At 42.1% G+C, this 22,764-nt stretch overlaps 1 protein-coding gene across 1 annotated transcript; it reads right to left on the bottom strand.

Moving 5' to 3' along the window:
• Positions 1-15: 15 nt before the first annotated feature.
• On the bottom strand, positions 16-22,079 carry ARG2 (arginase 2). The gene is made up of 8 exons (XM_069858306.1): positions 21,955-22,079; positions 21,782-21,854; positions 8,562-8,739; positions 7,559-7,718; positions 3,062-3,156; positions 2,828-2,932; positions 1,324-1,460; positions 16-403 (listed from the first exon to the last, which is right to left on the bottom strand). Exons 1-8 carry the CDS (start codon positions 22,072-22,074, stop codon positions 198-200), a joined length of 1,074 nt encoding a protein of 357 aa, XP_069714407.1. The 5' UTR covers positions 22,075-22,079; the 3' UTR covers positions 16-197.
• Between the last annotated feature and the right edge of the window lie 685 nt (positions 22,080-22,764).

Genomic DNA, 22,764 nt, shown 5'->3' with positions numbered 1-22,764 from the left:
ATTTTATTGTCTCAATTTGTATATACTGAACTAAATGAATAAATCATGTTATGTAATAAAGTAGCCACTGATCAGTGGAAAAGCTAGTTTATTTAAAAATTGTGAAGTTAACAGTATTTGCCAAGGGTTGACAATCTAGCCACTTGGATGCCTCAGCAGAGCTCTGTAATGTCCCATGTGCCCAGTGCTTTCGGTTCTTAAATCCTCACTTGCTCTTCACTGTCAGATTCATCTGGAGAACTGGGTGTTGGGAGTTCATCAAAAGCAGTGTGCGCTCCTTCCCTTGTCTGCCCAAAGCACGTCGCTATCACATCAACTGCAAGACTAGCAGTTGCATTCACTTCTTCTTGAGAAGCTCCAAGCAGCGGATTAACTTCAACCATGTCCACAGCTGAAAGCATTCCTGTGAAAGTGATTTACGGGTTGGTTATTATGAAACAGGGTATAAGCTCTTACAGGTTTTTATTGCAGTCTGGTGCTTAAGCTTTTGACCTACTTTACCCCTTAAACAAGTTAAATTTGCTCTTGAGGGATGAGGTTATCATTCTTAGGTGCAAGTTCATGGTTTTAATTTGCTTTCTTCTTAGCGTGTCACTACTTCACTTGTCTATGCTTTAGTATCCAGGAAGAGTAAGTTTGACATACGTTTACAAAAGGAACGGGGTTTCTTTATCTTGTTTTTGCCCTGTCCAGAAGTTCGGGGCTTATAAAACAGTCACACCTACTGTTTTTTGCCACCTTGTTCACGATTCTATTGAATTTGTTGGCTGGTTCTTTTGTTTGGTCTTGTTTTCTTCTTCCCATACCAACTCTCACTGCAAATAACTTACTCTTTAAATAAATAAAACTCCACGGCATAAGGAAGAAATTCCTCATATTGAATCAACCGTAATATACTTGGTAGAAGCTTGATTTGCTAGCCTTGAATCCTAGAATGGAGCTTCAAACTGTTTAAAATTGTTTGTATCCATTTTTTTTATGCCAGGTGCACATTATTACATCTGACCTCATGCATTTAGGAATACAGGGCAGTATTACAAAAAATGACCAAGTAATTAATTGTTGGCATAATAGATTAATAAATAATGTGGGGTTTTTTTACTTTTGGTAAGTTGAACTTGGTGGTTAAGCTGCTTCCAACACCTGAGGTATTGCCCAATGATAGGCCTTCTTTTTCCGTAACTCAAGGTTGAATTGACTTTTTAGGCACCTTAGCTTTGACTACATTTACCTTATTAGCTAGTTAAACAGGGAAGACATAACCCATGTGACCTCTGTGTAGTTTGTCCTGTCCTGGCTTAGATACTGCTGGTGAGCTCCTACCTGTGTTGTGAATTTCCTCTGTGATGTACATGCCTTCTCTGTAAGTTAAGCCACCTAGAACAGGAGTCCCTGTTGCTGGAGCCAGTGAGGGATCAAAAGCATCAATGTCAAAACTCAGGTGAATTGGTCTCTGTCTCCTGAGACAAAACAAAACAAGAAAAGCAATCTCAGAACCTCAAACTATTTCTACATGTATTTCTTACTGTCAGGCTGATCAGCAAAGTAGCATCATGCTCCATGATGCAAAAGGTCCTAAGTCCAATCCACATTTGGAAAGGATTTTTCTTTTCTGTTTTTAAACATCCTTGCACTCAAACCTGTCTTCACTTAGAACTCCCCTCAGTAAGCACTGGGAAAACAGGTTTGTCTTTCTAGGTTCACTGAGCATTTGCTCAGGTGTGATAGAGCTGCAGATAAGTACTTTCCTTCTAACTATCTTATCTGGTATTTGTCTCTTTAGTTGGAACAGCATAGAGAAATGTATGATATAATCCAGCCTTTTCTCCTTTTGTGCAGAAAGCCAGGGTGAAAGGCTGAAAACATTGATTTGCATGGCACCTAGGATGGAGGAAGCACCAAGCTTGAGGATTTCATAGGCAGCTCATCAAGATGAAGGGTGCATTCTGCAGCTGAAGGCTGCCATGTAAGCCTCCTTGATGAAAAAATGAAGGATAATCTGGAATCTAAAATGTTACTTAGTTACTATATGAAGTCTGGAAACTCATGACAGTTGAAATTGGACACTGCTTGTCATTCACAAGGGCTCTGTAAGTGGCAGACTGTACTTCCAAATTACTGCAGATGCTCAGTGAGGAGAAGCAACTTCTTTACTGGGCGCAGCTGCAGGTAGGAGAGATGAGCACACCTTTAGGTAGAACAGCACGCAGCATAGAAACATGGACCTTGTTCTGCTTACAGGACTCTATTCTGCCCTGTGGTGAGAGGCTACTCTTTTAACTCTGATCCTCTTCAGGTGTCCCTAGAACTTGCATGATCTGCTCCCAATACCATTCAGCAAACTTCAACATAGTTGGCAAAGACTTCAGTATTGAACTTAAGTGAGGAGGTGGTCACAGTGAACTGCACTAGCTGAGCTGTAAGTGGCAGTTGCCAGCAGGACAGCAGACGTGAGCACGGTCTAAGGAGGGAACCATCAAATGCTTCTACCTCATGTACTAGCAGCTGAATTCAAGTTCCTGTCAGTTGCTCCATATGTTATGCTCTAGACTCAGAGTTTATTGAAACTTTTTGTCAAACTGCAGCAATGCAGAATTCCTCAGGAAAGAGAACACGCTGTACAAAACAGCTACAATTGTAGAGGCTGATGTAACCTGTAGCTTTTTGCAAAACACTGTGAAATGGTTCCAGTTCAAGATGTGGGCCTTCAGGACTAAAGTCAGGGCTAAGGCTTCACAGTCACAGTTCTGTTAGGCTGCCTGGCATCGTAAGCATCATAGATATTCAACTAGTAGATAAGAAGAGTTTAAATCAGATAGTTTGTTACCTGCCCATCAGTTGTTCAAATGTTCTTTCCATAACTTTCTGAATTCCAAGGCGATCAATGTCCCTCATGGAAAAATAGGGGATGTCATAGTTCTTCAAGATAAAGCTGGGAAATATTTTTAAAAAAACATTACTGGCCTAAGCTCAAATCCAACCACCTTTGTCAACAGCCAGATGTAGACAGCACCTCATGATTTCAGCCTTTACAAAAATCCTTTAATGTAAATCAACTTACTATTCAGCAGGATCCACATCCCTCAAACCAATGTACACAATATCAGATGCTGAAAGGCAGGGTTTTAGCCAGGAAAAGCCAGGAAGTTGTGGTACCTGCAAGCAAAGGTGTGGCATGAGGTCAGTTTGACATAGATTGCAAAGATTTGAGGGAAGTATTAAATACAGTTTTGTTTGTATTTGTAACATACTCTCTGTCTAAACAGAGAGATTTCATCACTTCAGAGTCTGGCTTTGTGATTTAATCAGTCATTGCCTTTGTTAGACCATTTTACCCAACCTGAGTGTTAATGGATGAATTTTTTTAAACTCTTCTACATTTTCCAGTTTGAAAAGGAGGAATAAAAATCTAAATCCGCAAGCAATATGCCATTAGCATCAGTGAATGTAGGGGGGGGGGATTACAAAAACTAGATGTAATCACTTATACAGTGCATTTAATGGTAATGCTGTGTAGCTTAGCCAGTGCGTCATTCTTAAGTGGAAGAATAAAAATCAAGGCACTTCTGTCTTCTTAGGAGAATTGCCAAAGTCGCACAAACCTCCTCGGAAAAACAACATTGAGGTGGGAAACAAACAAAAAAACCCCAAATACACCAAACCCGAACAAAGAGCATGACAAGGATTTGGGCCTCGGCATTGGGCTACATCCTGTGTGTTAACACAGAACTGAAGGTAACAGGTGTAGGACAGCAAATGAAAGAGGAAAGGTCATAATTTTTCAGCTTTAGTAATTCAGTAGTCATGGTATGTAATTATAAAAATCCTTCCATTAGCAATATCTACTAATTTTAGGAGAGCTTAAATTAACTCAAATGTCTCCTCTTCCTCTCCCAGCTCTGAAAATGGCTACAGCCAACACAGCTGTCAAGTAGCAAGAAGACTTTGTTTCTCTCTTACACTTCCCAATTACTAATTATATACTAGCTGCAACGTTTGGATTTGTTTTTAAAGGCTGACACACACTCCATAGCTATTATATTTAATTATGTTGGGATTAAATAAGCACATAGAATAAAAATATTTGTTACTCTGGGGCAATGACCTGAAAACTTTTCTGCAGTCTTGGATTCAGAAGAAGGATAAATCAATTGGAGCCTACTAGGGAAAATAATTCTGGTCTCAGAAATGAGGCTGTCTCTGCAAAACCCATCACGATATCATACGCCAAGCAAGGTATTGATAATACTGTCAGGTAGGCTCTAGTATCGATGATTTAATAGATTTGATGCTGCCATTTTCAATTATACCTCTTTAAATAAAGGTAATGGAATGCCTAAACTTCCTTTGGTAGGCTCTGGTTTTACTTTGTTACAACAGAAGAGTTGCTGATCATAAAGCCAAATGGGCATCAGAAAAAGGTGCAGGCATTTTCGTGGTAAGTTATTAATTGTAGTTTATTAGTTTAGTTTGACTGGTTCCAGGAGCCCTGACACTAATGCTGTGGGTTAAAGGAATGCCAGTCAAAAGGGTTATCTTAAAACAGCAAAATTATTAAACGTGTTTTAGAAACCCCAGTGTGCCACCTTGTCTTGAGGAGTCCCAGGCCGTGCTCCTGGGGAGCTGCCCGGACAAAGAAGTAGCAGCTGCATCCTGTGACTGGTCTGTGCAAGCCACACCAGGGTTACAGTGACCTGGCCAAATGCTGCACTTATTTCAGAGCCAGATGCATCGCTTCTATTCTTCACATTGTCCACTACTTCGGGACTTTTAGTTCAGTAGAGCACTGACCAAGCTCATTGGCCTGTATAGATGAGGGATTCTGAAAACAGACATGATGACACCTGAAACAGCCCTGGGGAGTTGTTGGCAGTTGCGCCAGGACAGCTTTTGAAGGATCCCACAGTGAGTGAGGCCAGAGCCTGATGGGTCTCAAAAGCAAACCAAGCAATGAGACAGTTTCCCCAACTGAGCTCTCCTGCATGTGACCCACAGACGGTTAGAGCAGCTGAACTGAGTTGCTGGCATGGGGTCAGAACAATCTAAACAGATGGTGCAACCAAGAGGTATGTTAGGGAGTGAAGAACAAGGAGCCTGGGGATGCTGGAAGAGCAGTGCTAGTTAGCAGAGATGGTCAATAGATCAGGAAGATAACACGTAATCATGCAGGCTGTTTTGTTCTCTTATATATCCTGAAAGGAGCCGTTGGTTTCTCTGTGGATCTACAAAACAATCTAGACAGGGAGCCAAGTGCTAACTAGCCCTCCTGAGACTGAGGTTGATGATGAAATCTTGTGACCCCAAGAGACAGTTTGGTGGGATTAGGGAGTCCCCCCAAAGATGATGTGTCATGGTGAGGAAGGGTTGCTTCAAAACAAAACAACACAGCCCTTCACAGCATGAGTGAAAGCAAGGAAGGAGATCCGGGGCTTGCCACAAAATCTCTTGTCCTGTCATACCGCTATGCTATGCACCTGTTGACAGGATAGAAACCTCCCTGAGGAGCAAAGTACAACTGGAGCTATTGTTGAAGGCGCATTCTACTATTGCTAAACTGTTGTTTAACATTTATACTGCTGTAGAAACCTTCCTGTACCAGCAGGACAGATGTTTTTCCTCCCTCTAGGCAGGAATACAATATGTGAAGAAAAGCTTCTAAATCAGTACCCTAAGTACCCGCCTGTTTGCGTAGCTGCTCACACTGGTTCAGGGTCTTGCATCAGCTGTTTCTGCACAGGCTTCCTGGCAGCTAGAATTTAGCTGCACTTGTGACGAGACCTCATAACCAGCACCACACCTAACTCCCCTCTGAGTGTAGCCTACTCTTACTCGTTCTTCACTGCTGCTGCTGGTAAGAGGCCAGCTCCCCAGCAGCCCCAGAAAGCTCACAGCGTCTTTTCAGTAGCTCTGAAAAATATTTTTTTGCCTCTGAAGAACCAGAGCCCAGCAGAACAGAAAATAACATACACCCAGGAAGCCATTAAATACTTTTGACAGACTGGCAAAAGACGAAAGCAGCCTGTCTTATTCTACCTTTCTCCTCCCTCCTCAGCTATTGAAAAACTTGGCTTTGTTCTGTTCTCATCATGTAGTAACCTTAGGTGAACTCTAGAATTCACAGTTTTCTCTTGTTCTTCCTTTCTCTCCCGCAGAAGTGCATGCAGTTGTCAAAAGGAACAAAAAAATATCACCCCCTTTAACTTAGGGGCCAGAAACTAGAAATACAGTAATATTTTCTATTAACCTTCTCATGTCCTGGGGGGCATTTCAAGAAGCTCCATTAATTTTGCATTACTCTGGGAATCCTAGGATGTTTGTAGAGAACATACAAGAATTATTAGAAAGAGAAAAGTATGTAAAAGCACCAAGTGACACCACAGACTTGTGGATAGAATTAATTCAAAAGAATTCACAGGCGAGAAGAGCTTTAGCAGACGCTAGCAATCTCGCTATGCTAAACTGGTACTAACACAGTAGTAACTTCACTAGTCATAAAGACGTTAAACGTGTTTGATCTTACACAGAAGAGGCATCCTTCCATCAACACAGCACCCTCAGAATTCAGAGAGGAAAAAGGAACCCAAGAGAAAAGACTAGCAGTGCAAAGCACCAGAATAAAAGAGTCTGGTTTTCTGCAGCTCAAACATCCATTCTCAACCTGCAGCTCCTAATCCTGCTCCCACCCTCCAGCCTAAACTTCAGCAGGGGGAGACTGGCATATCTTAAGTTCCCACTGCAAAGTGCGCAGGCTGCCACTGTAGCGTCTCCAGTAGAGGGAGAGAACAGTATGTAGCGAAGCCAAAAACGATGTGTAGGCCTTAGGTCGACCTACTGTTAAGCATCTTGGACAGTAGCAAAAGCTGGCCATGCCTATTCCATGCTCTTCAGAAACAGCTCTTTTTGATAATTTGACCTCTTCAAGACAGAAACTCTTTTTAAAAGCACTCTGTAAGCAGCTACAGCTGTTCTGATTTGTAATATTTGGGTAGTGGAGCCAACACCAAAGCAGCCAGTTAGGAGAGCTCATGCATGACCTGCCAGTGAGGCCCCAGCATTGTTGAAGCATGGAAGAGCCAAACTAAGGAGACGCAGTGTGCAAGGTACCCAGGAACCAGCTACCACTGCAGGTGAGCTCAGCACAGCTCCCACCGGCTCAGCTGGGGGACTCTCCCTCTTTTGCTTAGTTGGAGTAGCGGCCATTGAACCTGAGCACCAACTCCATTGGTTAAGAAGGAACAGCACCGTGCTCAGCTGCTACACAGAGCTTGCCTGAACCCTCGCTTTGTGGACAACCCACAGGGGTGCTAACACGAAGAAAAGCTTTTCTCATCCTGGTTTCTGAGAGTGTGTGTGTGTGTGTGCATGTCTATATTTACATGTATTTATGTGCATTTGTGTGGGGGTGCGTATATATGTACATGTGCACACATACAAATAACACTTCTACTGTAATCCAATAAAAAAGGTCTGCACTTACAGCAGAAAAGCACCTCACGCCAGAAAAAGTTAAATGCTCTGAGGATTTCAAGGTAGACTAACAAGTGAGATAGATACTTACTTTATTTTGAAGCTCTCTCAAGAGAAATGAGAGAGGTTGTCCATGGAGGCTTCCAGACTGAGTTGTAAGGGGGGTGTTGATATCAGCGTGTGCATCCACCCAGATCACACCAAGGTGTGGGCACTGCTGTGCGTGGCCACTGACAGAACCGAGTGCCAAGCTGGAAGTAAAGTAGCAAAGGCTTTAGTCACAATTTCTCCTTCAAAGCAAATACAATGACAACAGGAAGTTCCTGCAACTTCAGTCAGCAATGTTTCCATGTTTCTAGACATCAGTTATCAGTGATAATAAAGGGTGCATCCCATACTGCATGGCATGCCACTACCATGCTTCCATGAGACTCCAAATAACTACAGGACAGTACTAGTATGGACAGAGGAAAAAGAGCTCTTTTCTCTCTGCACTATCACTCTCCTGACACTCTTAATCTTCACCCGTTCTAGCTCTATCTCTTAGAAAATCTAGTCTGCTCACTCATCAGGTTCTGTTCTTTATCCATTTCTTATTCCAGCCACGACAGCCCTCCTCCCTAATTCATCCTGACATGCCCTACCTTTTTCAGCCATTTCTCAGACCAAAGGTTAGTGAAAAAGAGGACAAAGAGATTCGTATGTTATGAGACCTATTACAGAAAGGTGTCTGTGCAGGCATTACAGACACCCAAGAGGGGCCAGAGACAGATCACTAAACATTCCCCCAAACAGAAACTGCAACGATTTCTAAGTGGACCTCATCACACAAACTTTGCCAAACAGGAAAACCTCAGATCACAGAATAGTCTGCAAAAACACAGTACTGTCTTAGAAGGTCAGATTGTTGCAATTGTCTTCTACACTCCACCCTAAAAGCCCCAGCAATAAAATAAAAATGATGCTGCCCTATGCAGCATTGCCAGGAAATCATCCCAAGTTGTTCCCACTGTCCCCTTATTTTTTAATCAAACTCTTACTCTCCTAGTGTCAAACTGCAGCATTCACCAGCAGTCACTTCTAGTTCAGCTCACCTGTGGTCACCCCCTATGGTCACACAGCTGTGTCCTGCGGTTACTGCTCTGCTGACAGCATCAGCCAATACCTGGCTGGCTAAACCCACAGACCGTGGATATAGAATGAGGTTGTTGTACAGTTCATCATTAGGGACTTGAGTGAAATTCAGATCTCCAAAGTCGTACACTTGGCAGCCTGGAAACAGCAGCAGAAGGAGAAAGTGTGTTACTAAACAAGTGCCAAAGATGCTTTCAAAGTACGTTCATAAGTATGAAAGTTAACAAGGAGAATGGATTCCCATGACTATCTGCATGCCCTTGCAAACAACCGTGACACAACTTCAAAGATTAGAAAGCATAAGATAGTATTGGCACTTTAATTTCACAATGAGATAAAACAATCATAGACAGTCACCTAGAAAAACCGTTTAGGTCTGGGGTTGGGTTTCTTTATTATTATTTCTTGGCAATTTTAACATGAAAAATTGTTTGTATTGCCACCTTCCTTCCCAATGAGACAGACTGTACGCAGCCTTAAACAAGCTTTGTTTCTCAAAGACATCTAGGACCACCCATTTCACTAACTACCCAAGTCCTAACAGTTACTTGCCATTTTCAAACCTCACAAGAACCCAGGCACAAAAGTGATTGCTAAGACTGGAAATTTTCTTATAGTACTTCCAGGCAACTCCATGGAGGATGCACTAGTGCTTTGTAACAGAGACTGTCCATTTTCTCAATGTAAGATGCTCTAGAAGGCATTTTAATTCTAGGGCTTTGATCCCAGCCCTCTGAGATTCTCATTACCAGTTACTACTTAAATGGCTGTGGAAGCCTGACAATATCCTGCGACTAAGACAGCTTTTCCTAAAATGTATTTCTGCCTGCTTACCCTGAAAAGGAGTCACTTCACAAATTAGGAAACAAGGGAACATTTTTGAGTGCTATTTCCCCTCCTCCACCCTACAGGGAGCATATTAATTAGCTGGCTGCATTTAAAGTTTAATTCTCTTGCATGCACATTATAGAGCATGTCCTATGACACTCCGCTGTCCACTACCATGTGCTTCATTAGCGGTCATTTAGGTACCAAGATCTCTAACAGTGTTTCGCAGACCAGAGCCTCTCAGTTCCAGGCAGGCCTGTTGCTGCAGGCACCGATGAGTATTGTAAAGGCTCCAAGATATTTACAGCTACACCAACACTGGCATTCTAAGTCAAGACCACCCTCGATACCAATCATACCTGCCCCATTTGTTCTTCAGAAGCATCCAGGCTTCAAAGCATCCAGGCTGGAGCCTGACATTTTGTCTTCAGCCATTCTATGCCTAACAGGGCACTTTTTCAAAAAACTAAGGCGAGGAAATCAATATGAAGAAACAGCCCACATGGGGCTCTAGGTTTCCTGCTTAATTTCCATCAAGCCATTAGTTTAATGTCTAGGAAACAAGCTCTCTAAATCTGCTTGGTGGAAATAACATAGAAGTAGCATTGAGAAAAACATTACTTATGATTTCAAAAGGAATTCTGACTGGTAGAAAGAATGAAGGAAAATGGTTGAGGCACTTGTGAGAATGAGGTGGCTGGGAACTAGGAAAGCATCCTTTTTATAGTGGGGACATACACAGACGTATGTCAGGGTGTTTGCTAGGAGAAGACAGGTCATCTGAGCACAGCTACTTGACTAAGGATTAAATAAAAGTAGTCTCAGCAACTCTGAGGAAATAGATTATCTGCTGAGACTTAAAGCAGTAAGCAGGATGACAACATAACACTCCCTGCTTTTCAAAAGGCAACACAGGCATACAACAGCATTTTTCTCCTCCCTTAGGCAATACCCAATTAGCCAACAGGATGCTGGCTCTGGAATTTTGAGCCATTTTGTTCAACTCTGAATATGTTACCTGATCCCTGTATGACCAGTACTTTTTTTTTTTTTTTTTTTGCCCTGTTTCATTCTGCTGCTGTGCAGACTCAGAAGAGGGTTGCAAGTTCTGAGAGATGTTCAATTAATGCTTTTTTCTTGGTGTCTTCCTGGAAGGCCAGTTCTCATGCATGTGCGTACTCCTACACATTTCAGCATTTCAAGGTTTGCTGAAGTACACAAGCGTGCCTGGGAGACAAGTTTTAGTAAGACTTGAAAACATTGCATCACTCAATAGGCATCAAGAGGTTTTGGAGACACTGTACAAGTTAATAATACCTTTGATCTAATACCACTGATATCTGTGGGAAGTAAATCTGCAGCTGGGAGCTGTGTTCAGCAACTCACACACTGCAGTACCACACATTACAGAATGCATGGAAGAAAGAACTGCCACTTATGTTTTGTTCTCTCTCTACACTACGTAGAAGTATCACAGTATTTTTACCCATCAAAGGATGAAAAAGAATGAAAGGGAATTCGATCATGAAGCACCATCTTTAGATCATTGTAAAACAAAGAACCAACCATGCCATCTTTCATAGCACATTAACAAATCGGCTAATATTCTTCAGGTTATGCTCAAGGCAGGTCAAGCATGGCAGATTCTAAGTGTGTTTAAAGAAAGTTCATACAACTTACAGTGTAGATATGGTAGAGATGGATAGATAAACACCTTTGGGGCCCAGAATTCTGGGATCTTGTCTACTGTTTGGACAAATTGTATTCTTGCATCCTTTTTCATTTTTATTTTAAAAAACTTAATGACTGTTAAAGACAATAGATGCCTTCAGGTTCTGTTAACATCTTCAGAAATTTATTGTTGTTCAGATAGAATTCATAAAACCTGTATCAGCTTCTTTTCCCAGCTTTGTGCTCCCCTCTGATGGAGGCCCACTTTTTAGGTGCTTGCAGGGGATAGTTCAAGTTTCCCAGGGTGATGTGAATGTTTTCAGCCAACTATGGCTCTCTGATTAAGATACAGTTAAATCTCAGAAGTATGCATTAATACAATACACTAATATCAAATTTTCTTCCTGCTATTTTCTTAATTGAGTTTTAAAAGCTATGATTAAATGACCTTAGGGCAAAAGGTGAATGGCTAGTACACACACACACATTCACAGTACATAGACAAACCACATATCCTGAAGTGATTATAACTGCATGTATATGCAGGTGTATTAGAAGTGTGTGCATACACTAGGATTTACCAGATATTAGAGATTAAATCAACACATACATTTGTCTTAATGCTTATTGACCAGCAAAGAAAAAGAATTTGTCAAACTGACGTAACTGATGCACTGATGTACTTTCTTAACTTGTATTTGCAGTGTCTCAAATATTAGTCCAATTCTTAAAGACTCAAATTGTTTTCCTTTTTTTCTGCCTGCACATAGTTTTGATTTAAAGCAATTAAAAAACCTAGATTTTTCTCAACTATATTATTTTGCCCAACACAAAAATTAATTGCCCAATGGATAGACATGCTGGTCATGCTCTGCAGTCTGGTGGATTTTTCTGTTGTTTGGCCATTACTGAAGATTTACATAACCCACCACACCAAACAATATGCACTTACTTTCTCTGGTAGCTGGGACACTGTTTGAAGATACTGATAACAAACAGCTTTTTAAATCAGCACAGAAAGTTAACATGAAGATTATATATGGGCCTTTTAAAAGGCAGATCCAAGTTCTGAAAACTAGAAAAAAGATGTGGGCAGATAGGAAAGCCAGATTCCTTACATTCATTAGAAATGACAGCATCCACATCATTTGTCAACGCAGCAGATTAGGTTTAGTCAGGATGAAGTTTTTTTTAAATGAGACAATACCATACTGTACTTGCAGACTCAGCACCACAGACATTTTTCTAGTCACTAAATAATATTAAACTAAATATGGTCAAAATAAGTCTTTTTGTTCCATTTTCAAACTCTTAACAGATTAGATTCAGAGGAAAAATACATTCTGTTTAATCAATTATCAAAAGCGCAGAGAATTTATAACCACCAAGTCCATACAAGTCAGCTCCATCACCACTGTGGCTCAAGAAAAGATCACTTTTTGTAGTGAGGAAAACAAAACCAAGCTTGCCTCAATTATTTCTGCTACAGAAGCTTCAAAGAGATAGGGGGGAGATAAAGCTATCAATCTGAATACAAACACAGTATAGTTAACATAAGATGCACATATGCAAAACGATGCTCTTGTTAGTTTGAATGATTAGTGTGTAAAGGCAGCACACATCTCTTCTACATCTTAGAGGAGTACAATCCTTAGTGGCTGAATGCCCCTCTCTGACAAGGCTTCATCATCAGAGCTGCTTAGGGGCACAATTCAGCCAAAAATTAAAATAGTTTGTACGGTAGATCTTCCCTATGTCAACTTCTTTTGACCAGAACAGGTTAGGGAAAGGGCACAGGCATTTAAACAGCAGACTGAGAGATGGAGGGTAGTCGCTTCTTCAGCCTACACAGTCAAAACCAAAACTTTACTCATATCTGGTAAAAGAAATTAACATTTTTCATAATTAGGAGCCTAATTTACACTTAGGGGAACAAGTCAGAAATACAAATTAAGAACATACTTAAAAGAATAGTTTCCTGCATCACTTCTTAAATAAGCTATCAATGTAGCACTCAGGCTCAACCAGTGATGCTTACGTCCAAGTTGTAAGATGCCCTCTAGCAAACCCTATAAAAATGGCGATGTTAACTCCTTTCAACTTAAGCAAAATACAGTTCGTTTATTCAGTACCCACCGTAAGCAGCAGTTACTACAGTAAGTCACTTCCCTGCACAGTTCTACAGAAAATTCTCTTCTGTAAGAGCAGGTGGCATTTAACGGGAAAACGCCGGTGTAGCAGCAGAGAAAGCCTCCCTCCCATCCTCCTCTACTAGGACACTGCACCAGAGCCAGAACAGCAACAATCTGATAATAGCAGATTCAGCATTCAAAATCCAGGCTGCCTGCTGACACTGCACAACTGCACATTACTGTAAAATTTACAGCAGCTCTCCTAAGGCAGCAAAGAAGAATTGGAACAGAAGCATGTGGACCATGAGACAGAAATGATCTCCTGACTCTGCTTGTTCACACTGTGTGTGTGCAAATTTGACAAAAAAATTCCTGAATTGATGACAAAATAAAATCTTTCCTCTTCTGGGTTTCTACACCCTGCTGAACTAATTCAAAAAGAACCTGGAAATCCCAGTTATTAGATCTTACTTCATACTATGTGTTGCATAAAACTGCTCACATGACAGCATCAATCCTGCAAGCTTTCTCAGATTACTCACAAATCACCAGATACAGAAAGGCTTTGCAGGAAGCAATGAGTATTATGAACAACGTATACAGACAAACTTAATATTTTCCTTCCTGTGAATAAAACAAAGGGCTACAAGCTGTTACCATCCTTCTTTTCAGTGTTAGCTCACTGCCTTATGATAGCTATGGACTTTGTAATCCTTTCTCAGACTGTCAAAAAGCTGCACAACAGCAAACAAATGACTCAATTCTCCACAACCACTGCATTCTGAAGCCTATTTTAAGGCAGTATTAGCCCTCCAGAATTAATGTGTGTGTGTGCGCGCGCGTGTGTGTGTGCGTGCGTGCGCGCCCACTACAAGAGACAGACTTTAGCAGCCTTGTTTAATCATAACCCTCTTTAAAATGATTTTGTATCTGCTAGAAGAAATCTATTAGATACAGACACTTGGTGTCCCAATACATTTCTGCCAGCTGTAGAATTTCACTTCCTAGAAGGCCAGTTCATGTCTTAATTTCCATCCTGCCTTTTGGAATTTTGAAAGGTGTGTTTTAAGACAAGGTTTCTGTATCTGTACCTATTTGAAAGGCTTCAGCTCATACAACAGCAACAACCAAACCCAACTCCAACTGCTATTCCAAGCGTATAGTCTCAAGTCGTCCCTTGTATAAAGTGAGCCAAGAAATTTTTTCCAACCCCAAATCAAGCAGCCACCTCATTTCGCTTTGACAGCCATTTATAACAACAATGTCTTGTGAAATCCAGTGTGCTTGACCTGAAAAGGTCTCCAAAAACGTCAGTATCAGGTGTTGGGAAACATCTGTACCATGGCTTGCATCAGAGAGGAGACAAGGCTGCTATTGCAAATCCAAACCCTGCAGAAATTCTAATTCCCTTAAAATAAGCTTAATCCAGAAACAGTTCTTGATAGGAAGGACACAAGTAGGCACTTAGAGCCATAGAAAGTCAGAATACCAAACCAGCTCTCCTCAACAAATACCTTGTGTTTTAGATTGTTACAGAAATCCTTATTATATTAGTTAACCCAGTCAAGTAACACTTGAGAGGAGGGGAGAGCACAATTGGACTAGTAAAGTTCCCTTACTAGATGCAAGAAATTAACATCAGGCCAGCTCACTTCTTCAGATTCCAATGGAAGATCCAAATAGTTTTGGTTTTGTCTTTTTTTTTTTTTTTTTCAATCTTACTTGAGTTACTTATTCCCTGCTTTTCACCAAGTGGTTTTACAACAGAAATTTCTACTTTCCATCAAAAAATAATCCTTTGTACCACATTCACATAAACATACCTGCCACAGGTATCTTGGTCTTATGATTCCCAGTAAGAGTCAGGATCAAAGTTTCAAATAATAAGGTAATAACAGAATCTGTGCACCATAAAGCAGATCAAACCCCAACTCATTACTTAGATTTTCCCTCTGTGCCCATCCTCAGAAATTCCTCTCCTTCAACACCATTCATGGTAAAAAAATTAAAACAGCATATGATCGAACTTATTCCAATCCAGAGATATTGTGCGTGCAGAAATTCTGCTAAGTTACATATTAAAACTAATTTTATAATATAAAAATATCAAGGATGAAGGGTATCACCATAAAACCAAAAGAAATACAAAAAAACCCAAAGCTCTCTTCTTTGGTCCTTTAATCTCCCCTTATTGAAAGATTAGGAAGAAATAATCAATACAGGTTTCCTGATCTGCATCAGCATAGCTTATTTTTCTTAGATGTATTTAAACTAAAAGCTGATATAAGGAACAATTACAATTAAAGCACCCAATGAACTTTACCCCAAATTAACAAAGTTTCTTTTAAAGCCAACTTCATGGATAATGCACAACTTAGAATACACACCAGCCAAATGTGAGAGGAAAAAACCAAACAAAAATCAAACCAATGACTGACACAAAGCTTTTCATTCCATAGCAAAAACAAGCACACAGTATCCTCCATCAGCATGAGGAAGGCAACAGAATCAGAATTGACCTACTGCAAGGAAGGCTCCGACTCCATACTCTCTCTGTTGGCATTTTTCTAGTAATTTCTAAGGCTAGCTGCAATCATGCAAAGGGTACAGCATTCAAAAGGATAAACCGTAACTGCTGTCAGAGCACACTCCCCCACTTCTAGGAGCTTAGCTTCCTATGCTGCTGGCAAGTTAGCCAATGAGGTCTGCTGTGATGATGCAACCTAAAAACAGCCTCACTGGAAGCCTCCCCAGAGCAGCTCTCCTCCAAAACCTCAGCAGGGCTCCTTCTCCCTGCCTAGTTATCAGAGTCAGCTCCTGGCTGCCTTTCCTTCACAAAGCAGAGTAGCACCCAGCCTTGATGCATTTTGACAACTGGAATAATTTCAAAGACTCATTGCAAATGTCAGTAGCAACTAGTCCATTTAGCCGTGCTTTGATTTTTGTCCAACCACTGCTCTTTAAAGCTAACCAATCATGACTAATTGACATTTGAAAGGCAAACAAGATCAATAGAGTCTCTCGGATCTCTATCTCTGCATAAATAAAAAGATGCCATTTATTCTAGTTCCAGTAATCAGCTGCAGTACTACATAAGCATGTTTCACCGATATTATTAAACAGAAGTGTTTGTGTGTAAGGGAAAGAAAGGAAAAAGAAAAGCATTGCAAGTTACCTGTTCTGTTTCAGGGGAAAGAGAGAGGGGTGGGGGGAAGAAGGATGCGCCTGGGGAAGAAAAGGGCATCCCCATTTCTGCTTTGTAGGGCAGAAGATTTAGCTGTTAGTCTAACATCTTTATGCAATATCCTAACCATTTTTCCCCTGAGAATGTTCCTAGCAAATTAATAGAATTAGCTTTGACAGTACTAACAGCAGATGTGATCAGAAAGAACACATAAGCTGTAGCATTTCTCAGCTCAGCAATGCAGAGATTTCATTAAACTATGTGATGCTTAAGATGCCAGCAGTTAGTTTTTTCTGTATCTCATTTCAACTTTATCAATAGCAGAAAATGTGAGGAAAGAACCGAAAAAAAAAAAAAGTTAGACAGCTCTTGATGTTAGCTGTACAGTAAATTTAGACTTTACTGTAATTCTACAGATGAGAGAGACCTTACTGGCTCTACTAAACTAGAAAGTTCTAAGAGTTCATCCTCAAAGCTCAGTATTTTAAACAATTGAGAGAAGAGTTAATGCCAGGCTAAACTTGATTCTAACCCAAGAATACTGAATTCCTGACAGATTTTGTTTCTAATGCGAATGGATCTTTGTCAAACTACAGTCTGCAAGTACAATTTTAATTCCAATATAGGGTAGGCAAAGTAGTACAGTTTATCAAAGTCTTCAGGAACAGAGGCAACTCTTTAAACACATATTTACTGGATTGGCTGATGAAAATTATTTTCCCACCACTGAACTCTTGCCAGTCCACTTCTGCTGACCCCCAGCACCAATACTTCATTATTCAACCCTAGTGCATAATTGAAAAACTATTTATCTTTCTCTTCAACCGAGAAGATTTAGTTGGGAGGGGTGGAAGGGAGATATATGTAGAAGAAGCTGCTTCATGATTTATTAAGACTGAAACTAACCATATATGAGCAACGTTGGTGAGACAGCTAAGTTGAACTGCTATTTTTCGCAGATGTCAATAGGAACCCAATGGTTTTAGGCAAAGCAGCAGTGTATCTCCAATCACGTTGGGATTAGCAGCTCCACTCCTCTTCTAGAGGTTATGCCTTTCTGAGTCACTACTCTGACTTCCTGAATCCTATTACTGAAGAGCTTTGTTCCAGTCAAACAAATGACTAGTAATATGATGTTCACTCTCTTTGAGAAGTCTAGCTCCACCTTTCTCTGTAAGCCACATAGCTCTGCAGCCCACTAACCCGTCAAACAACTTGGATCTAAACTTTGTTAATGAATTCTTGAATAATCCAAACCCAAGTCTGACTAAATTCAGCAATCCAGCTATATCCAGCTCTAAACAAAGAAAAGAGGGGAGGTAAAAACAGAAAGAAAAAAAAAATCAACAGTCAACATATAAGAATGACTACTTGGGAAGAAAAGTTCCCACATTAGCAAGAGCTGAGGTGCTCCAAGTGCAATAGTAACACAGGATGTATATATTACTTACAAAAATATGAGAATAGTTCTTCTGTCCTTCAAGTATGAGGACTAGGCAATACTCTGGATTTAAGTTTGATTGGATTCTCTGCTTAGTCTGCAGCAAACAGGGATCTAAAAAATTCTCACTTTAAAGGACTTCATATTTTGCATCTTCTATAGCTTAGGTCAAGTGCACCCGTCACCTAGCTTCCCCACTCCTTCCCACCATAAGTCCAAGAGCCTCCATATATTGCACTCATTTCTCTTTACTGCCAGAACAATACACCATCCTGCAAGCTTTATACACCTTTCGCCTCCATGCCACAAGTTATTTGTCTCTATTTTCATATAGCACTTTTATTTCTTTGGCAAGACAGAAGCCCTTTAATATTTTCATTTCCCTCAGGAGAAGAGGCAGAGCCAAAGTAAAAGCATCACCAAGACACCCACTGGTTTTGGCCTGGGAGCTGGACTCTTGCTACATTAACTCTTCTCCCAGGTACACCCTGAGCTACTACCAACACCTATCAGTGTTTTCTCTGCTTCTAACAAGGGGATACAAGTCAAGTTAGTGGCTCAGATTAATCTTTGACAGTCTTGTTCAGACTAGTGATACCATCTGCCCCCGGGCTCCCTCCTCATATTTCTGCCTAAGCATGAACAAGCTGTTCATAGGCAGTCGTCATCTCAGGCAGCCAAGAATTTATCATACCATGTACGTATAGTCATAGTCTTTTTCAAGGAAGGAATCCCCCACCCCAAAAAAGAGAAAATGGATTAGCAGCTTGGGATACTGCAATAGGGCTACGGAAGAACAGAAATCAGAATGGGGGAAAGGAACAAAAGAATTCTCACTCAAAGTTACCAGCCAGTGAAAGCAAAATCATGCTAAAAGGAAGAAACAAAGTTCCAGTGTTCTCACTCTCTGATGTGGCTTGAGCACTATCAACAGAAATAATTAAATCAGACATACAAACATATGAAAAGCCATGTGGTTGCTTGATATTTGAAGTAACAAAGCATATAACACATAAGAACAAAACAAGCAAATGTGGTGCATGCATCTTAGTACCCGAATGCTACATTTTAGAGGAGACTTCAGAGCATCTTCATTTTATGCAGGTTGAACTGAATTTGAATATACAAATGGAAAATTAATAAATCAATTTCAATTTCAGGCAAACAGAAGAATCTGATCAGCAGAAATATCCTCCATTGACACGTGAGGTCAATTTTATTTGAAAGTTGCTGTTAACATAGTTTTCATTACAGGAACACTGGCTCTTTCCCCCCACTCCCAGATACTTATTTAGACTGCCCAGAAGCCACCCTCACTCTTTTACTGGGAAGCATCATTCCACAGCTGGCCTCATGCCTGGTTCCAAGCTTGTAATGACAAGCAAAATAATGTTTATAGCGCTTCCATGCATCTCAGTGGGGAATGGGGTCATGCAACAACCACTCCCTCAACTCTGGACCCCATGGACACAAAAGCTTCAGAAGTCATCAAGGCAGGCTGGAGAACAGAAGCCTTCTATCTTAGCTGAACATTACTTTTCTAGCGAAACCTGATCTGCTGCAATATTATTTACCTGCTCCTGAAAAACAAGCAACAAGGACCCATGAAAATTAATAATTCTTATAATGTAACATGTGAATGCCCAAAGTTGATAATAAAGCCAGTGGTCTATTGCCTTCTTCAGCGTACGAGAAGTTAGAAAGACAAAGAAGGAAACAGCTAAAGTTTTACTGCCAGTTCACTATACCATAGGAGTCAAAGCAATAGCAATATTATCACAGTACTACAGGTAAAGCTATCCTGCTAGCCCAGGGAAGAAAAATAAAATAGCTCCCAGCATCCCCCTCCCAAACCAGTAATTTTTTAAGTTTCCATGAACAACAGATGTGTGCAATACAAAAGACTACATGGGAGCACCCTCCTCCATCTACTACCCTACCCTCAAAGCAGATTGACTTAGCAAGATAAACAATTCCTCTGTGGATGCTGGTGACCATTGTTTCAGGATCAGAACCTGCTACAATCCATGGGCCTCCTGAACCTGTTCCTAAGAAAGCTGTAGAGATTTAAGCAGCAATAAAACATCAACACGGACTGAAAAAACCCTACACCAGCAGAAGAATATGTCAGCAATAGGAAACTGCAACTGCAGGAGGAAGTAGTCCCAGTCTTTGAAAATTGTAGGGAAGAGCAAGAAACTAGCTGCGGTGCATTACTAATTAAACAATTCACAAGCAACTGAACAGTGACAGTATGCTTCATCTTCCACATTCCACTTTTTTTTTTTTAGTTACTTCAGTTAGTTAGTCCAGTTAGTTTTTAGTCCATTTCTGTTCCCACAGCTTTTTGTTACTAGAATCCAGGCAAGGCTTGCATCCTCCTTTCTTACCTTCTCCAATCTCCTATTGGAGTGAGCTTGTGTCATGCAAATGAGGGTTTTTTTCCAGAGGGTTTGGTTGGGGTTTTTTTTTCCAAAAGAATTCTTACAAAATGGAAGTATTTAATCTGAACTACTTGAAAGAGAATCCTGATCCTTCCAGTACAGAATTGTCATCGATATAAAAACAAACTGATGCCTACAACCTTGCCTAGAATATATGCTCCTTTCAAATCTGGTGGCTCGTTAGTTTAAAATAAACTCTAAGCATCCAGACCGGCTTTTATTCCAGTATATAAGACCTCTTTTCGACACCATCTTCTACATATGTAGAGGTTGTAGATCACACTCTCTAGAACTCAAATATTGCCAAGGATGGCATACATCTCAGCTTCACAAAAGCAAAACAGGAAAACAATGTCTACTCATTCGATTGCGAAGTGGGACTTTTCAGGCTGTGAATCACAAGATGCAGAGGATAAGCCTGCAGGGCTGCACGGAACAATAGCTTCTGTATTAAAGAAGTCGTGTAATTTAGAATACATTTGCTATAGTGATTATGCAATTATTTTTCCTCTGCAGGCATCTAAGCTCCACTAACACTAACCACACATAGAACAGACTGCACAGTTCTCTGCGTGGTCCACTGCGATACAGTTTCCCGCAGCTCTTAGCCTGAAGAAGCAATAGATCTGAGAAGACGAAATATAAGTAAGTGCAGGGATTTGCCTAAGTCACAGAAGCGGTGACACCGAGAAGACCAGAAACTTTCCATTCACGCAGTGCTATCTGCAAGTGCTTTCAAAGCAAAGCCGCAGGCAAGACCTCCTACACAAATCTGCGGGTTTCTCCAGAAAGTTCTGAATCCCATCGCTCGAAAGCATTTTAGGAGCAAGCTAAGCCAGTAATGAATCTGGAAAAAGAAAACATACGATGTGAGGAACGGAGGAGCGCGGTGAGGGCAGGGCCGGGATGCGGGGAGCCCCGCGGCGCATCCCGCCCTGCCGGTGCCTCTCTTTGTTCTCAGACCGAAACCGCCGGGAAATAAAAACTCTCTTAAGCCTGGTTTTGGAGTTCTAGAAAGGAAGCATCCTTTATCAGGCCCAGGCAACGTGCGGGAATTATCTCCATCAATCCTGTGCAACGAGACAGGCTGTTACACAGTATATTTCCCACCTACATGCATATGGATCATTTTTGCCAGAAATCTTACGCATATGGAGCACCTCCCATAGGAGGACAGGCGGAGGGAGTTGGGGTTGGTCAGAGAAGAGAAGGCTCTTGCTCTTTAAGGTCCTTTCCAACCCAAGCCATTCTATGATGCGCTACTACTTTCCAAGGTCTAATTTTAACGTTATGAAACTTCACAAGAATCAAAACCCACGCTGATTTGGAGCCGGCTCCAGCTCCCCGCTTGACCTTGATCAGTAAGGATTCCAAACAGAGGCGCCCCCCGAAGAGGACACGTCCGTTTAAGGCAGATCACACCGAGCACAAGCGGGGACAGCACCCGAAATACGGCGTTTTAAGGAAAAAAGTGCCTCACCGAGCCCGGAGAGCCGCTCCACCAGCCCCGCGGCGCGGAGGGCGGCGGGGCCGTGATCCACTCCCCGCCGCTTCTGCGAGACAAAGAGAAAAACGGGCAGCGTTACCGGGTGAAGCGGGGAGGGATGATGATGATGCCGAGATCCTCTCCGCCTCCTCCACCCCCGCACCCACCTGTCCCCGGGCGAGCGGCGCTCCCACCACCGCCACGGAGCGGCCGCGCTTGGCGGGGGGCAGCCCCGCGCCCGCCAGCGACCGGCGGAGGAGCCGAGCGACACTACCGCGCAGGGACATCGCCGACCAGCCCGACGCCGCCGCCGCCGCCGCTTTTCAACGCGCTCCGCCCCTCCCCGCCCGGCCAACGGCGGCGTCCGCCGCCGTTGGCCGGGCGGGGAGGGGCGGGGCGCGGCCGCTCAACCCGCTCTCGCTATGTCCAACCTCCCCTGGTCTCTGCGATCAGTGCAGTGAGCCAGCAGTGTGCCCAGGTGGCCAAGAAGGCCAAAGGCATCTTGGCTTGGATCACAAATGGCGTGGCTAGCGGGTCCAGGGAGGTTCTTCTCCCTCTGTACTCGGCACTGGGGAGACCGCACCTCGAATCCTGTGTTCAGTTCTGGGCCCCTCACCACAAGAAGGAGGTTGAGGCTCTGGATTGAGTCCAAAGAAGAGCGACGAAGCTGGTAAATGGGCTGGAGAACAGGCCTTATGAGGAACGGCTGAGAGAGCTGGGGTTGCTTAGCCTGGAGAAGAGGAGACTGAGGGGAGACCTTACTGCTTTCTGCAACTACCTGAAAGGACATTGTGGAGAGGAGGGTGCTGGCCTTTTCTCCCAAGTGACAGCGGACAGGACAAGAGGGAACAGCTTCAAGCTCCACCAGGGGAGATTCAGGCTTGACATTAGGAAAAAAATTTCACAGAATGGGTCATTGGGCACTGGCAGAGGCTGCCCAGGAAGGTGGTTGAGTCACATTCCCTGGAGGTGTTTAA

The sequence above is a fragment of the Phaenicophaeus curvirostris genome, chromosome 5 (assembly GCF_032191515.1).
Source record: "Phaenicophaeus curvirostris isolate KB17595 chromosome 5, BPBGC_Pcur_1.0, whole genome shotgun sequence".
In the NCBI taxonomy this organism is placed as follows: Eukaryota; Metazoa; Chordata; class Aves; order Cuculiformes; family Cuculidae; genus Phaenicophaeus; species Phaenicophaeus curvirostris.
Note: the sequence above shows the minus strand (reverse complement) of the source record. Positions and strands in the feature narration are given on the sequence as shown.

Bases quoted from the DNA above. Each gene is read 5' to 3' on its own strand.
- ARG2 (XM_069858306.1), bottom strand. From the start codon at position 22,074: ATGTCCCTGCGCGGTAGTGTCGCTCGGCTCCTCCGCCGGTCGCTGGCG. The intron at 21,855-21,954 runs GTGGGTGCGGGG...TTTGTCTCGCAG, and splicing joins CGCCGCTCGCCCGGGGACAG to AAGCGGCGGGGAGTGGATCA. The intron at 3,157-7,558 runs GTAAGTATCTAT...CTTTGCTTGCAG, and splicing joins TGAGAGAGCTTCAAAATAAA to GTACCACAACTTCCTGGCTT.